Here is a 16,571-nt window from a genome sequence, read left to right as displayed (position 1 = left end):
ACGGAGGGGGTAGACTCTTAAAGAATCAGCACATGTACCATGCTCTGATTCTTTGGAATTCCCCGGTTGGATTAGCACAGTCTTATAAGAATTGCCTAATTCTGTCTCCACCTATGGTGTTTTCCCTCCAAAGCCAGATCTTTTTGCTTTTCCTTTCCCTCTCTGTTTGAAACGGCTCTTACTCTCCTCTATCAACCCTTTCCTCCTCCCTCCCAGTAGGCGTTGCTACAACACAGTCCAATCAGAAACCAACCCATTTATTCATCCCTCCATGGTCAGCTTGTTGTGTCCACATGTTTCTTTTTTCTTTTTTCCCATTTTTTCCTTCTACCCCTCATTGTGCCACATGAGCCTGGAGTAGATAGAAAGACTGTAGTGGAGCGAAAGTTAGCAAGCAACCGAGAGAAAGACAGAGAGAGAGACTGGAGGAAGTCATGCAGAGTGTGAGGCAGCCCAGCGGCAATGCTTGATGAACTGAACTGCTGACCAGTTCTTTCTTCACTTTGACTGAACCTCACAGGGATCAAGAAATCAGACGAGAGATTCCTGATCTGAAGAGATCAACTCGTTGTCTTCGCTGAGGGGCAGAAAAACCAGGCAAGGACGTGGAGAGGAAAAAGAGAGCATTAGAGACAAGGAGACAGAGGAGAGTTCTACAAATGCGAATTGGAGCAGAGGAGCACAAGGAGATGCTCAGAGGGAAAAGATAGTGGCAAGAAAAGCAAGACAAGTAGCGAGTGTGCCCACAGAGACCGCTCAAAGAAAGGGCGACGCATTAGGAGGAGTTAGAAGCTGTTGCGAGTCAAGCAGGGAGAGAAAGAACGAAACAAGACAGAAAACAGAGAGACAGTGTTAGAGAAGGATGGCTAACTCAGGTCTACAGTTGTTGGGTTACTTTCTGGCGTTGGGTGGCTGGATTGGCATCATCTCCACAACTGCCTTGCCCCAGTGGAAGCAGTCATCGTACGCCGGCGATGCCATCATCACGGCTGTGGGTCTGTACGAGGGGCTGTGGATGAGCTGTGCCTCACAGAGTACGGGACAGGTGCAGTGCAAGATCTTTGACTCCATGCTCTCGCTGGATAGTGAGTACCACATTTGAATTTGCTCCTAAAACCCAAGGATCTCTAACTTGTAGCAGTGCACTTTTCCCACTCACAATGATGTCCCTGTCTTTAACGAAATCCACTATGATCGATGTTAGGTATCACTTCTGTTTGGAGTGCATGTTCATTGTAAAGGTTTGATTCTGTTGGATGTGAAGTTATATTCAGTGTATAATTACTCAGAAAGGGCACGAGTAAAATTCCATTAAACTGCTAATGTGCTGATAAACTTTTTTCACTTTTCAATCACACTCCTTCCTTTCTTTCAAACTACTTTCCTTCTTTTATTTAATTTTTTTAATTACCGTAATATTTGTCAACCTTTTGTTCTGCTTTGTTATAAAATTTTCCCAAGAAACATCTTTTGTGGTACACTACACATGACAACAGTTATTATAGTACGGCCCATTCATGTGTGCCGACTTTTGCCATTAATCAGCAGCAAAAACAGAAGAAAAACAACTCCCTGAGTGCTAAATGCTAACTGGGATGCAATAAACATGCGAGCTATAAATCTTACTTCAAATGCTGCTGTTCACATCTTTATTACAGCTTAGCTTCTTTATTAGAACTCCAAAACACCATGCGTAGAGTGTGATGAGTAGGAGGGGGTGAGGAATGTGGGGTTCGGACGTAAATTAGCTCAGAATACGAGTCTCCTGTCATCTCCAATCTGTGAGCTGGACCTAGTGAGTCATAATTAAAGGCACACAGATTATATGAATCCATCCATCTACTGTCTGCTTAAATTATCCTATTAGAGATTCTAATGAAAGACTAGCGGGTGTTAAGGGGGGGGAGGCTTGGTCAGAAGGCACTTTCACAATACAATTCATCTGTTTTTCTCTGTGGTTGCTGCTGTGGCACGCTTTCCTTGGAACAACAAATGAGGCACTTTGCAAACATTTTGGTGGTTCTGTGAGTCCTCCTATCAACACACTTTCTGATGGCGATCGTTGTGATGGGGCGTCCGAGCTGATCTCCCATCTCCTTTGGTTCCTTGCAGCAATAAGAACAGTGTATTGTCTTTGGGCATGAATAGAGGCTGTTAGGAGAAGAAAAGGGTAGTTGTTGAGCTAAAGTCCAGAGATATTCCCAGAATGTGCTCTATCGTCCCCACACGAGCACATTGTTCCACTTGTCCGTTAACCTCTTAACATCCATCGAGTCTCCTCGAGTTATTGTTGGATTTTGCTAGATGGACAATTATTCCGAAACTAGAAGATGTTACCTTTCAAATAAAGACTATACAGTCATTTGGCATGACGGATTTTATGTTCCAAGCTTTTCCATTTAAATCTTATAAACAGGTGATACATTTATAAAACTCTGTAGATGTTAACAAATTACCAGAAATTCATCTAGAAAACAGGGGGCAGGGTTAGGACTAGGATAACATACCCAGTGATTACAGAATAAAATGTTCTTGAACAATCCCTGCTTTGTTTAGATTTTTCCCCAGACACATTACGAAACAGAACTGATTCAATCACATGTCCCGGGTCAGGTCGGAATCTCGGGTATTGGTTTGATCAGGCACAAATAGGTCTGAAGGAGCTCCTCTCGCCTGGGTATGTTCGCAGCAGGAGCAGCATGTGACGGCGGGTATAATTGTTCACTAGACTGTGCTGATGTGGCCAAGCAAATGTGGTGGAAAGTGCTGCAGGTTTACTGAGCATTTTGCTCAAGAAGAAGACGGTGGTCAAAATAACAGATGGCTGTTATTTGCCAGATGAGGTGAAGGAGGATGGTGGTGCTGAAAGGACAGCTCTTTGCAAATCTGAGCGTGACATTGAAGACATATCGACCTGCCTCTGCCAATCTGTGTGTCGCACTAAATAGCAACCTCTTGCGCATTTGACATAAAAGGCATAGTTGTTTCCTGTGGATGCCAGACATTCATGTAAAAGGTTAAGTCTGCTTTATAAATCGAACCTGACAACGAGTTTCTGAAGACACTATTCATAGTAAAATAGTTTCTATTATACAATACATCTTGAAATGTATGCACATTTGGTCAGCCAAACCTACTTTATCAATGGCCAGTTAGGTAGAAATGTTCTTGTATTAGATTCTTGCATTTCTTTTACGATCAAAGCCAACAACGTGTCCCTCCAAACTATTTGACATTTATACCCATCTGTCAGTCTTTGTCCCCATGCTTTGCCCCCTCCACGATTCTTGACCTATGTCTTTAAAAACACAAATACATGTGTTGTAAAAAGGCTAAAACTGTCAGTCAGGACACTAGTTTGACATCCAGGTGGGAGCTACTTTCCTTTCCACTTTCTGTATGTGTAAGTTCTGGTAAGCCACAAAGTCAACTCAGCTCAGTAGCGATTCTGGCAAATCAGCTGATTACTACATCAGCCCACATCAGCTGATGGCTCAGCTGATACCATTCTACACATCCATTTGGAAAATCCTATGAGAGCTGCTTCAACCTAACACACCCCCAACTGGTCGTGGCAGATGGCCCCGCACCTCCCTGAGCCTGGTTCTGCCGGAGGTTTCTTCCTTTTAAACTGTTTTTCCTTCCCACTGTCGTCAAAGTGATTGCTCATAGGTGGCTGTCTGATAGTTGGGGTTTCTCTGTATTATTGTCGGGTTTTTACCTTACAATATTAAGCAACTTAAGACATCTGTTATTGGGATGTGGTGCTATATAAATACAATTGAATGGAACGGAATTAAAATTCTGCAAAGCAAGCTACTTTGCAACCCACCTCCATGCTAGCTCTTCTTTTGATACTTTATCTGACTTACTCACAAGGGTTGTCATTGATGCCTCCTCTGATCTGAGCTGGGGTCTTGCTCCTGCCCTTCACACCTTATGCTCAACTTGTATGCACATGTAAGGGCGGTATCAGATAAGTCATGCAGATGTAATTAGCAGTTGTCTAAAGCTACAGTAATCTATGCTGAGTAAAAAAATATCATGGTTTACACAGGTTCACACTGTTTAGAATAAAAAAACAAGCTGAGAGTCAGAGATGGTAAAAAATGGTTTTATAGGACAAATATTTCAAATATTTAGTATGCATCCAAAACAGCCAATGAGGTTTGCAGTGTGTGTGGACTCACACAGACACTAATATTGGTATTTACCTACAACAAATGCTTCTTCTTGTGCAATTTATTTTTGGCTTTGACAAGTTAATATGGGTCCTTTAGCTGGTATAGACTGAAAAGAAACGACTAAAGAGTCAAGAGAAACAGAAGTTTATTCTTTGAGTTGAAATTGCATTGGAGGACTAAACTGTAAGTGTAAGGCACCGAGCAGGCAGAGAGCCAGCCTGTACAAAATAGACTCAAGTGACCTCACAATGGGACCTTACAGAGCCTACACACACACACACACACACACACACACACTGAAAGGTTGTGGCTGGTACTGCCAATCTTAGCAGTGGAAAAAGAGAACCTAGTGGGTGGGTGAGCCAGCCTTCAACCAACTCTCTTTCTCACTTTCAATCCCTTCTTCTAGTCTCACCGAGGAAAACCGGTCAGTGGAGTCATTAGCCTAAACCCCCGCACACCAGGAATGTCTACAGTGAATGAAAAACAACAGCAAAAAATTTTCAAATCCCTCTCTCTGGAAGACCATTCAGATACTCCGTCAAAAGGAGCGATGGAGCCATAAATCAGACTTCAAAGATTGTTCCCCCTTCAAGTCCCTTCAGATCAGCTTTTGAAATGCGGCTTCACTGCTGCACCATGAATGATGGTGTGTGTATTTCTGTCACAATGACAAACGGTGACTTTAGCTTCCATCTCAGGCTGATACTCGACTGCTCTTTTTGAACTTACAGTTCATTCAGCGAAAATGTGGTACAGAACTCAGAGAATCGTGATACGAAATCTTTGAGAGGATTCTGCAACGGCAAGGATATTGGTAAAAATCATAGAAGCACTGCAGCAAAGAAAAAAATTAATACCTTGTTTTGGGAAAAGACATTTATTTAATCAGATTTGACTGGCAATTTTAAACATGCACTTTTTTTAGTCCCAATGATCAATGCCCTGAAAGATAGTGTTGGCTGCTGAGGGGCAAAAGTTGCTCGTAGGAGGAATTCGTTTTTTTACTACTCGAGTCACAGAGCAAGGAACATCTCTACCTGAGCATTTGTTAACAGTAGAACAAATCAACAAACACTTTTTCTGACACAGTTCTTGAAATCCTTACTAAACACCAAACTATTCAGTAAGAAATTACAATGTTAACCACAATAATAAGTGTGTAAAATAATAAATGTGTAATAAGGGCACATTTAAAATGTCAATGTTAATGATAAATGATAACTGATAATATTTACAAGTCATTATTAAAACATTATGTTTATTTATAACATTATAGTTTGTATATTAAAAAAATTGATTTAATTTTAACATATGGTATATTGTATTGTATTGTGTATCGTACTGCAGCTGACAAGATTCACTTCAGTTTTATTTATAGAGCGACAAAACACAGCAACAGTTGCCTTAATGTGCTAGCGATTATGACAATTATATAACAATTAAATCCTTGTATTTACATTTTTTATGCTATACCATAATCAACAATTTTATGATAAAGGTTTAATTTCTGACCTGTGTAGGCACGTACGCTTTGAAGATTCAGTGTCAGTGCTGTGGGAATAGTGAGACCAACACCCCTGACTTCGGCCGTATGGTGAACCAAAGCAAGTCAAGACTGTCTAAGAATAAAAGGAAAATAAATACTTAGTAACCATTTACAAACCAATATCATCAGCAGACACTTTACAGCTACCACCAGACAATGTCCTCACATGTACCACTGACCTACTATAAATTATCATTATATTGTTGGTTCACAATAAAAAAAAAAACTAACAATTTATTATTTAGTAATAACCAACAGTTCTTCTTCTTCTTCTTCTTCTTCTTCTTCTTCTAATTTATATTATTATATTGTTGGTTCAAAATAAAAAAAAACAACTAACAATTTATTATTTAGTAATAGCCAACAGCCCTTCTTCTTCTTCTTCTTTCTTCTTCTTCTTCTTCTTCTTCTTCTAATTCTTCTTCTTCTTCTAATTTATATTATTATATTGTTGGTTCACAATAAAAAAAAAAAACCTAACAATTTATTATTTAGTAATAACCAACAGTAGTTCTTCTTCTTCTTCTTCTTATAATTCTTCTTCTTCTTCTTCTTCTTCTTCTGCTTCTTTCTTCTTCTTCTTCTTCTTCTTCTTCTTCTTCTTCTTCTTCTTCTTCTTTACCCAGTAACATCCACAATGTTTTATTTATATTTAGATAACTAAAATGATATATTCCAAAGGTCCTGGAATATAATGAGTGCATAATGGGATTTTTTAATGTGTCCTGGAGCTGTAAAAGCTAACAGAGGTGCAACACTAAAAAAATGAGTTTGCTGACTCTATTGAATTGTTTTCTGTTCAGCGTGTTTCCTGGGACATGCAAACACAACACCGGCTGCCGTTTTTTTGAAAGTGATGCCTGTGATCCCCCTGTTTACTTTAATTACCATATTTGTCAGCTTTGTCAGATATCACAATCGAGATGCTGGAATCTCCATGTTTTCTACCGCCGCTGGGATTTCAACAATCCCCTCGCTTGCTGTAAATAAGGCACGCTCCGTCAGTATTTTGACAGTATTATTAGGCGCTCAGCATTGCTTTGCCTTTAACGCGTCTTTGAGTGGCTGTTGTTGAGGCAGTACACTCACATCGCTGTGGTGACGGCCCCGCGAAAACAATCTTTCTTTGTGACAAAGCCACACTAATCCCACTGTTTGAAACATGTAAAGTGGGGCCTCCTACAGTCAGTGTGAGCCAGAGAGAGACTTTCATCTGAGTCTGTTCCACCTACAGTCAATGTGTCTGTGCTCATATTGTGCTCTTACACATATGTGAGTAAATATGTGTAAATATGTTCCTCCCACTAAGTTATGTGTGTGCTGAGGCCTGTGTGGGTAGAGGATTCGATTTTAGAGACGGCAAAACCACAGTGGAATGATGCGGAGAAGATTTGAAGGATCATTTACGGTTCCAGAGTTTGGCCATAAAGTCACCTCTGGAACTACCCTGCTTGGAAAAGTAGGACAGTGGTGGACTCTCCCTAATGATCTGCTGTCACAAATGCATGTGGTCTCCCATCAACCCTGCATGGCATGTAAAGCTTCATTCCCCTCAGTTTTCACTTTCATCTTTAGAAATATTTGTGTCTTTGGGCTGAAAGACTCTTTTCTTTTCTGTTTTCTCATCTCCTCACCACTTCTACATCCTCTACTTCACGTTTTATCTCTTTCCTCCCCTCTTTTTTCTCTAGTCCACATCCAGACATGCCGGGCCCTTATGGTGGTGTCAGTACTGCTGGGCTTTATTGGGATCATTGTCAGCGTGGTGGGCATGAAGTGTACCAAGGTGGGAGATAACAACCCAGCCACCAAGACCCGCATCGCTATGACTGGAGGAGCACTCTTTCTGCTTGCAGGTGCAACTGTTGTTTTGCTTCATTTACCAGCATAAAAAGACGCTGTATTTCTGGCATTCAATGCATTTGGCAAGAGTGGTCTGGCATTTTTCTTGCAGTAGGGGTCTTCTGGGTAATTAGAGTCCCTGCTGTAAACAGGAAGTGGTCATTTTTGAGGCATTAGCTCTTGACCTCAGACCACAATCCCAAGGAAGGAAATTAAACTAAACAAGTATTTACTAAGCCAAGCCATTGGTGTTGTCGTAGCAACAGAATTAATTTGTGTAGTAAACTGATAGATAAAATAAAATAAAACGTTAGAAAAAATGACAGAAACTTCTGTGTATGTAAGCTGTGTACACGCACACACACACACACACACACACGTGTCCATCATTTCCAAAGAATGATGGAAAAACACTGTGTTCACTCACCTCTTATCCCTCATTGACTCAACATGTCCACATTTTGGACAACGATGATTCCAGACTCGTGAATTTGTTTCTGCTACCATGTCTTGCACTGATGCTGCCGTCAGCAGACAACAGCAAGTAAATCACATCTGCTTCCACAGACTGGGAGAAGAACATCTTGCTGTTTACACTGAAGAATCTGAGCTTCCACACATTCCACCCCATTCTTGTACACAGCATCGCTGTTGTTCCTTCATTCCAGTCTTTCCTTCAGGTGAAGAACCTGTAGCTAGCCGTTGTTTCAACCTCCTCACCCATGAAACATCTCCTGGGCTTAGTTGTAGTTTTTTCCCCTAGAAGAAAAAAATTCAGAAAGAGGTGATTTCTGCCAGACCACTCTGCAAAGCACCTTGCCCGCTCCCTCTACTCCAGTTCCTGTAGTGTCATCAGAAAAGTTCTGCAGGTAGCATGGTCCTCACCTGTTTCTCCCTCCACAGGTTTATGCACACTGGTTTCTGTGTCCTGGTATGCCACTCAGGTGTCCTATCAGTTCTTTAACCCAAACACACCACCCAATGCCAGGTATGTGAATCATATTGTGATACACTCCTTTCTGTTTGAGCTGAGGGTTTAATCTCTTCATTAAAGACAAAAAAGCACCATAATCAAGTTGCGACTGCTACAATACTGTCAGTGTCCTCAAAACCTGGAAGTATCGGATCTCGAATAAATATCACAATATCATATAATGAGACTGCAATGTTTGCAATAGTTTAATATTTCTTTAAAATGTTGTTGAAAAGAAAAAATGCAGAGGTGGGAAACACGAAATAGCCCGAATAAAAGATACCTGACAGTGATGCTGTTTTCATTGGTCTAACACTGGTTTCAGTTATCACTCTGTTGTATTTGTGCTCAGTCTTCTTATTTTTTTGTTTGTTTGTATGTTTGAAAATGTCATATTTTAGACTAGTTAAGAGGTTTTGTTGTACATAGAAGAAACAGGCATAAGTAAGCAGACTTCATCTCAAAGGTTTGAGGGACAATTAACATGATGTGATAAACTGGAACTACAGCCTGTGACAAAGACTCTGCAGTCAAATTACTGTTAAACTTAATCTGTTTACAAAAACCACCCAGATGTGGCAAATAAAAATAATTAGGACTAGTTGCAGACACGACTATTTTCAGCTGCTAATATCTGTATGACATATACGTCCAAAATAGCCAGTGTTAGTGGTTGCTGTTAAAAAGATAAATGAGTTTAGCTGTAAACTGTAGTTATTACTAAAATAGTCAACATCTGTCGCCAATAGTTGCTAATAATGGCTGAAAAATATGACCAGCTGGTGATACAAATCACAAATAAACAATAATAGCTAGTTAGCTGCAAACATTTGGTTGGTAAGGGAAAAACCATTGATTAATTTAGCAACATCATTTCCAGATATTTGATAATTTTGGCTTATAAATATGATCAACGTGCGATGCTAATAGTTCCCAGTTATGAAAAAAAAGGAAAAACAAGAAAACAAATCATTTAATACTAGTAGTTGTTACTTTTATCAAGTATTACAGCTGTAAAGCTCCTCTTATGACTAATGTGTATGCTAATGGTTAGTCTTGAATATCTAATAATTAAAATAATACATTTTATATCGCCCATACTTCAATATCCATTTATCCTTTATTTTTGTGTATGTCTTTTTATGTCAGCATTTACACCTTATACCTTATTTCCTGTGCAGGTATGAGTTTGGCTCAGCCTTGTTTGTCGGATGGGCAGCAGCCAGTCTGACTGTTCTGGGTGGCTCTTTGCTGTGCTGCTCCTGCTCCAAAGAAGATATGCGAGGACAGCAATATTACCGCCAATCACAGCCTTCCACAGCAAGGGAGTACGTGTAAACCCCAACCCCTTCCAGCAGTCACCCAAACAGAGAGCAGAGGACACGCTTGGCACCACCCTCTTTTTTCCCCTTGTAAATCTAACAAAAAGACTATCATGCATACACACATGCAATCATTTAGCTCAAAGACACTTCTTAGCTTACGCAGCAATACACGACATATGAAGTTGTACATAAATGAGCATATTATCTACCAGTAGGATGCATGTGGCTATGAACCTAAAGAAGTACAAACTTATACGTAGAAAGTGTTAAGCTTGTATTGTGAGTTGACATCTCCTGCTTGTCATGATTTAATGTACTTTAAGAGGTAAGTACAGCGATACGATGAACACAACTTTAAGCATGGTACAGAAAAACATCAAATTACACAGCAAATTAAAGGGCATTTCTTATCTGAGGAAGTACTGCAAAACTTGCTGAACTTTTACTAGCATGTCCTGTGCTTCCTGGTTGGAGCTGCATTGGTGTTTTACCTCCAAATTGCCACGTATGTTCACAGTCTACTGTTGCAGTTAAGTGTGTAAGGGGACAAGGCCTGACCCTGTGTGCAAATGAGAAAAAAATGATTTAAATTTGTAACTCCCAGAGTTTAGAGCTCTAAACCACCAAACCTTTTCTATCTTTATATAGAATTCAAAATAAAACAAAGAATTTCTATGTTCTTAATTTATTCATTTAAGCTGCTGAGTGTTATTCAAACAAACATAATGAACGACAGTAAAGAAGCAGGCGTGTCTGGCGTCCTCCTAAGTGATGAAGCCCCTGGACAACCATCCAATTAACAGCTGAGAAAATTTCTCACATATGGTAAAACTACACAGTCCTTTGTTACACCACAAGGACTTGATGAAGATCGCACATGCAGACACAATCTGAACTGCAGCAGTGGAGGGTGAATTGTTAGTTAAAGGTGTCTGTTTAGATGTGTAATGAGTATGACTGCTGCTGATTATCGCTCTTCCATTATACTTAACACGAGGAGAAAGAGGAGACTGTCATCGACACATATCATCACGCTCCATTTACTAACACCATCATTCCAGATTCATACACTCCCTCATCTCATGAGCTGTTGTATAACTAAACCAGTGCCTAAGATCTAAGCTATTCACACACATGAATAATCTTACTGAGAAGCTAAAAGATGTCAGCATACTATTATCGTTATATTCTCTTTATATAATTTAGCATGATGAAGTGTTATATTTAACTCCACTGTTTGGTTGATTGCATATAGAAAAAACAGGTGGTCTTCAACCCACCGACTACTCATTGAAGGCGAGGCACAATAGATGCTTGCAACTATCGCCACATTAGACCCTTTAAAACTCAGCTGCCGCTAAATTGGCTCTTGAGTTCTCCCTTCATGCTCCCACATCACTTTGCCCCCATTTATGTTTCTAAAAGAGTTGGTCCATCACTGTTCCACATAAAAAAGCCATTAACTTTTCTTAGAATAGGTCCCAGTTGCCCCATTTCCCAGTTACATGGCTTCTCTTCTTAGAAGAGACTTATTTGTAGAGAGCTCTATTATTCTCAAACTTGGCAGGTGGACGGTGAGGGTCTATAGGAAATTCTTTGTACTTGTACTAAATAAAATGAGATGTCAATGGGATGTCAAGCATCTCTGCTCTGCCGTCGTAGCGACTGTGACATCTCCCCATTTCTATATGACTGGAAATGAGCAACTAGGCCTATAAAGCCAACAGACAAGTGTTTAGAGAAGTCTGAAAGCCCTTTTCCCAGACACCTCTATGGAGGGAAGACTTTTATTTTTTTGCAGCTTCGAGTATGTCTCTTGTGGCAAAGAACGCAGGTTTAAGGCAGTTCCACATCACCCCAGACAACAGCATAGTTCATAGGTGTCAAACTCTGGCCCGCGGGCCAAATTTGGCCCGCAGCCTAATTACATTTGGCCCGCAAAGCCATACCAAATTACTATTAGAGCTGGCCTACTGGTATTATACAGCTAATATATATATTGTTTAGTATTAAGCTTTGCTTGTTCCATATTCAGTTTTTCAGCAAAACTTCTTTGAGTCCATAAGAAAAGATTCATTCTTAAATCTGGAGGAAGATTTTTTTTTCAATAAATATTAACGTTAGCCCACGACTTTGTTCCAGTTTTGAATTTTGGCCCACTGTGTATTTGAGTTTGACACCCCTGGCATAGTTGTTCATTGACTCTATATGTTTCTGCCCACCTTTATTAGTCATTCTTTAGGGTAAATGTTTTAACCTGAACAGTGCTAGCCAGCTTCCATGTAACACTGATTCTGAAACCTGTCGGCTAACGTCATCCCTCTGGCTCTCTAACATGGTGGGAATCTGAGAGTTCTTGATGTGTCTTATCCTGACTGTCTTCTTCTCTCCTCTAATTCAGGGCAGAGTTGTTGAGTGAAACTAGTTTCCCTGACTGATCAGCCCCCGCCTTTTTATCGAGGACTTTCCGACTGTCCCACCACTGTCTCCCCATCCCCCCTTCATTTCCTGTTACCTCTTTACCTTCCAATTTGGACCTCTTGTAGATGATTTCCTTTTTCTCAATAATACATCTGCACCTTATCACTTTTAATGGGAACCAAGGTGTACTGTCTTCTTCCGAGCCCCCTCTCCGTCTCTGAGCCGTCTCTGTAAATATGGACTCATGTTTGTCAGACGTTTTCTTTAAGAAATAAGATATCAACCCTCTGCTACACCTCCTGTTCCCCCTTCTGTCCAAACATTGGTGCAAAGTTAACAATAAACTGAAACATACTGTTGTGCTGATTCGTAGTTTCACTTATAGCCTATGACCTCTGGGTGTTTTTGTAAATGTGAGGTTTTTTTCTTGTCGCTGTGACTGAAACGTGTCTTTTTTCCCTTTTGAATTGCAGACCAAATGTTAAAAGTACCCCACCAGAGAAAAGGGAGCAGTACTTGTAGTTTGGGAGAGTCTTCTGGCCCTACCATGGTTTAAATTCTGTCAACAGACAAAACCCTTTCACTGAGAAATTCAAAACAGACAAGAATGAATTTATGAACAGCAAACACTCAAGCATATTGCAACAACATATATTAATCTTTGTTGAGATTAATGAAATTGTTTGGGGAAATGTTTTATGAATTAGATGTACTTAGGGGGTTTGACATCCTCATCTGTGTTGTTGACTTTGGGAGAGACAGTCATTCAGGGTATGTTTTCTATAACATGTTAAAAAAAACCCAGGTGTATATACCACCAACTTTACTCCTTTTTTTTTTTTTACTACATATAATGTTTTACTACAGTGCCTTATAACACATGTTTGCACACATGTATGTGAATTCTCTGTTTCCCATCCCATCTGAGGGATGTGTGTCCACAGCTACTCTGCAAGGACTTGTGTTTCCCTTTGTTTCTATTGTTGGAGTTCCAAAAACGAATGTGAAGCTACTCTACAGTACCACTTATGAACAAAAAGGACCAATTCATGATAGATCTCCCACGTGTTGCCTTATGCCACTGTAAACTCTGTGCCTGTTTCCAAGTAGTCCGGACTCAGGATATACCGAGTGCATCCATTGTGTATCGTCAGGTGCCAATATGATTTTGTGTGAATGGAAGAGTCGTCGTATTATTGACTCTTAAGGACGTACTGTATTGTGTGCTGTCTCCTGTACTAAGGAATGCCAGTTTGCTGAGAGTTAAAATGCCTGCAGTTATTTACCATGCCTTTCTTTTTCTCTAATATTTACCTCCTTCATGTCGTGTATCATCTCATTTACCTGTATACCCGTCTGTTTCCTTTAGAATGAAGTAAACAGAGATGGAAAAATGGATTCGGCTATGACTCAGTACTTTATCAGTTGTTTCCCTACTTTTCACCCTTGCCTGACTTTTTTGCCCGCTCCCCCCACTCATTCCTCCATTCCAGCTCAAATCCTTCTTTTGCACCCTGTTGTTCAATAATTGCAGATGTGGAATTCCACTTCTGCTCCACTGGACTGAAGCCTTGTTGGCGCTGTGCTGAGCAAGTTAACCTTGCGAGTCCGCCTTTGAGAATGTCTGGTGTTGTAGAGTTTGAGCTAGAAAACATTTCAAATTGTGATCTTGGCTAGAATGACTCATTTTTAAATGACTTAAACAGGATAAGAGCGAGGGTCGTGCTTTTTCAAGTACTATTTTAATACGATAAGCACATATCTGTAAACATTACTAATTGTTCTGTTTTTTTTTGTTATTGTTTATTTTGATTTTGCTTTCTATGAAGATTAAGTGTTTTCATAAACAGAAGGTACAAACTTCACAGTTATGATTTTGGAGAAATAGACCCGGTGAAGTTTAGCCAAAGCTCATACAAGATTTTGGCTCTCTGGGTTAGCATCCAAATGGCAGTCAAAGTTTGTCTCTTTCAACCAGATCACCAGACAGGAACACTTTCAATTCAATTCAATTCAATTCAATTCAGTGTTATTTATACAGCGCCAAATCCCAACAACAGTCCCCTCAAGGCTCAATAATACATACAGAGAAAAACCCAACAGTCATATGACCCCCTATGAGCAAGCACTTTGACGACAGTGGGAAGGAAAAACTCCCTTTTAACAGGAAGAAACCTCCAACAGAACCAGGCTCAGGGAGGGGCGGCCATCTGCTGCGACCGGTTGGGGAGAGAGAAGGAAGACAGGATAAAAGACATGCTGTGGAAGAGCCAGAGATTAATAACAAGTATGATTCAATGCAGAGAGGTCTAACAATCAGTCATTATCTGGATGATGGAGTATCTGCAAGGAGCCAGCATGGTACGGTAAACTTATAGAAAGATTATGGTTTTCAGTACTGAAAAATTGTTACGCTTTTTTGGTGTAACGCAGTCAGTTCTTCTTTTACTCTTATGCTGTTTTGTGGATGACAAGGTTTAAAACTACTTATAAACACACACACACACAAAGTAACTCCACCAGAGTGCCTATTTCGGGTCACTTTTGCCGGTCCGAGCCCGGATTAAGGAGCAGGGTTGGAATTGTGACATTAAAAAACCCCCAATAATTGCTAAAATAAATTTAATTTGTAGTTCTAAATAAACTCTAAATGCATTTAGGACGTTTTTTACTCACTTTATGTCTCTTCCACGATGTTATTTCTCTCTCCAACAACATAAGTTACAATTACATTAGCATGACCAATTATGCAAATTAGGCGATGACGTCATTTAGCGACTTCTAGCGACTTTTAGGACAACCAATAGCGATTTTCCTTACTGAGGAGTTGGCAACACTGATCCCAACCTCCACCTGATCTGCAGTTCTTGTACTGGCTTTGAATGTTACTCGTGACCAGTGAAGTCGTTCACAGAGGTAACAGAGGCTAAACTGTGTAATAGCTTTTGTTCATGTTTTGGTCAATCTTGTTTTCTTGCCAAGCTGCATGGGGTAAAAAGAGGAAACTCTTGGCAGAAAAGACTGAAAAATATAAATCCGATGAAAGAAAAGGTAAATCAACAATACCTTGATCTGATTTCTGTTAAGAACAAAAGCATTTTTCTAACTTAACACACCAGTTAAAACCAATTCTCCATAGAGAAGACTGTGGAGATGTCCAATACAATCCACTGCTGAAAAATTAAATATCCAACTCTTGTGATCTAAAAATGTTAAAGTCAAGGTTTGATTAGGTTTAATTAAATTAAATAACTTTAAGTTTAGGCAGAGATCCTTAATTGGCCTCAAACAGACTATGAGGTAACTGTTATTGTTACAAAGAGGATTTTTCATACAATTGCAGTCATTCAGAATAATATGATACCTTTACATTTCAATATAAAAGTACCAATTATCAAAACAATTTATTTTATGTCCAGTTCTGTAAGCATGGATTTCAAAGAGTCTAATACCTTCTCTGATTAAAATACTAGTAGTAAACTATACTCCATATATATTGGGACCAAAATTCAGTTTAACTATCAGCTAACTTTAGCAAGCTTTGTTAGCAAGGTAGCTAATCCATAAACTTGACAAGTTTAAGTGCAAAACAAAGACAACTTATTTAGAATACTAAATACTAAGAGCTAGAATACAAAACTTTCTCTCACCAAAAGAAGAAACTTCTTGGACTCTACTGATAGTCAGATATTTTTTTCAAATTCTCCCTAAAGCTGCTGTCAGCAGTTGTGACAGAGAAGTTCAGCTCAGTCACTCCAAAAAGCAGAGGTGATATTTTGAAAGACACCTGACTATCTGCTGTATCCCACAACTTTGAGCCTTGCAGTTCCCAAGATAAAAGTTAAATCATTCAAACCATTATGATTGGGGGAATTACCTACACAACCAGTACTTTTGTAAGAAGTTGTAAACATTTGCTAAAAACTATTTTTTGCTTTTTTTCCCGCAACTTTCACGTTGGCTCAGTGATGCCCTCATAGGGTTGAATTGGCCATAAACCTTCCACACATGCATGGATGTGAGGTTGTTATTAAGTAGGAAATGTACTTTTTTGAACAAACTTGTGCATGTGTAAAATGACACGCAGAGACCTGCAACAACAAGAACAATGCAGAACGACCGAACCCCTTAAGCAGTGAGAGGCTCGTAAAAGATGACATTCTTTTGTTAAAGCTGCAGAACGACAGCTGGATCATGAGCTTGTGTACGGACCCAGAATAGTGCAGTTTGAGGTAAAACACACACACTGAGGAGAGAAGTGGTGAGAGCAGAACGTG

General features: G+C 39.8%; 2 protein-coding genes across 3 annotated transcripts in view; one reads left to right on the top strand and one right to left on the bottom strand.

Annotated features, from left to right (window-relative positions):
- The first annotated feature begins 262 nt into the window (after positions 1 to 262).
- Positions 263 to 13,692, top strand: cldn19 (claudin 19). Of its 2 annotated transcripts, none has more exons than XM_085160695.1 (5): positions 263 to 1,085; positions 7,425 to 7,589; positions 8,479 to 8,563; positions 9,730 to 9,876; positions 12,275 to 13,692. In XM_085160695.1, the coding sequence occupies exons 1-5, from the start codon at positions 863 to 865 to the stop codon at positions 12,309 to 12,311; spliced, it is 657 nt and encodes a 218-aa protein (XP_085016821.1). In that variant the 5' UTR covers positions 263 to 862; the 3' UTR covers positions 12,312 to 13,692. The 2 variants fall into 2 exon arrangements, with proteins under 2 accessions (XP_085016821.1, XP_085016820.1); XM_085160694.1 differs by having other exon boundaries at positions 272 to 1,085; positions 12,768 to 13,692.
- A 1,223-nt stretch (positions 13,693 to 14,915) lies between these two features.
- The window catches only part of cdk18 (cyclin dependent kinase 18), a 637,630-nt gene continuing 635,974 nt past the window's right edge, over positions 14,916 to 16,571 (bottom strand). The window contains exon 17 of the transcript XR_014874238.1: positions 14,916 to 15,130. The gene's annotated coding sequence lies outside the window, so the exon portion shown is untranslated. The remainder of the gene's footprint in view (positions 15,131 to 16,571) is intronic.

Source organism: Neolamprologus multifasciatus, chromosome 5 (assembly GCF_963576455.1).
Source record: "Neolamprologus multifasciatus chromosome 5, fNeoMul1.2, whole genome shotgun sequence".
Taxonomy (NCBI): Eukaryota; Metazoa; Chordata; class Actinopteri; order Cichliformes; family Cichlidae; genus Neolamprologus; species Neolamprologus multifasciatus.
The sequence above is the reverse complement of the archived record's forward strand: the minus strand, read 5'-3'. Positions and strand labels throughout refer to the sequence as shown.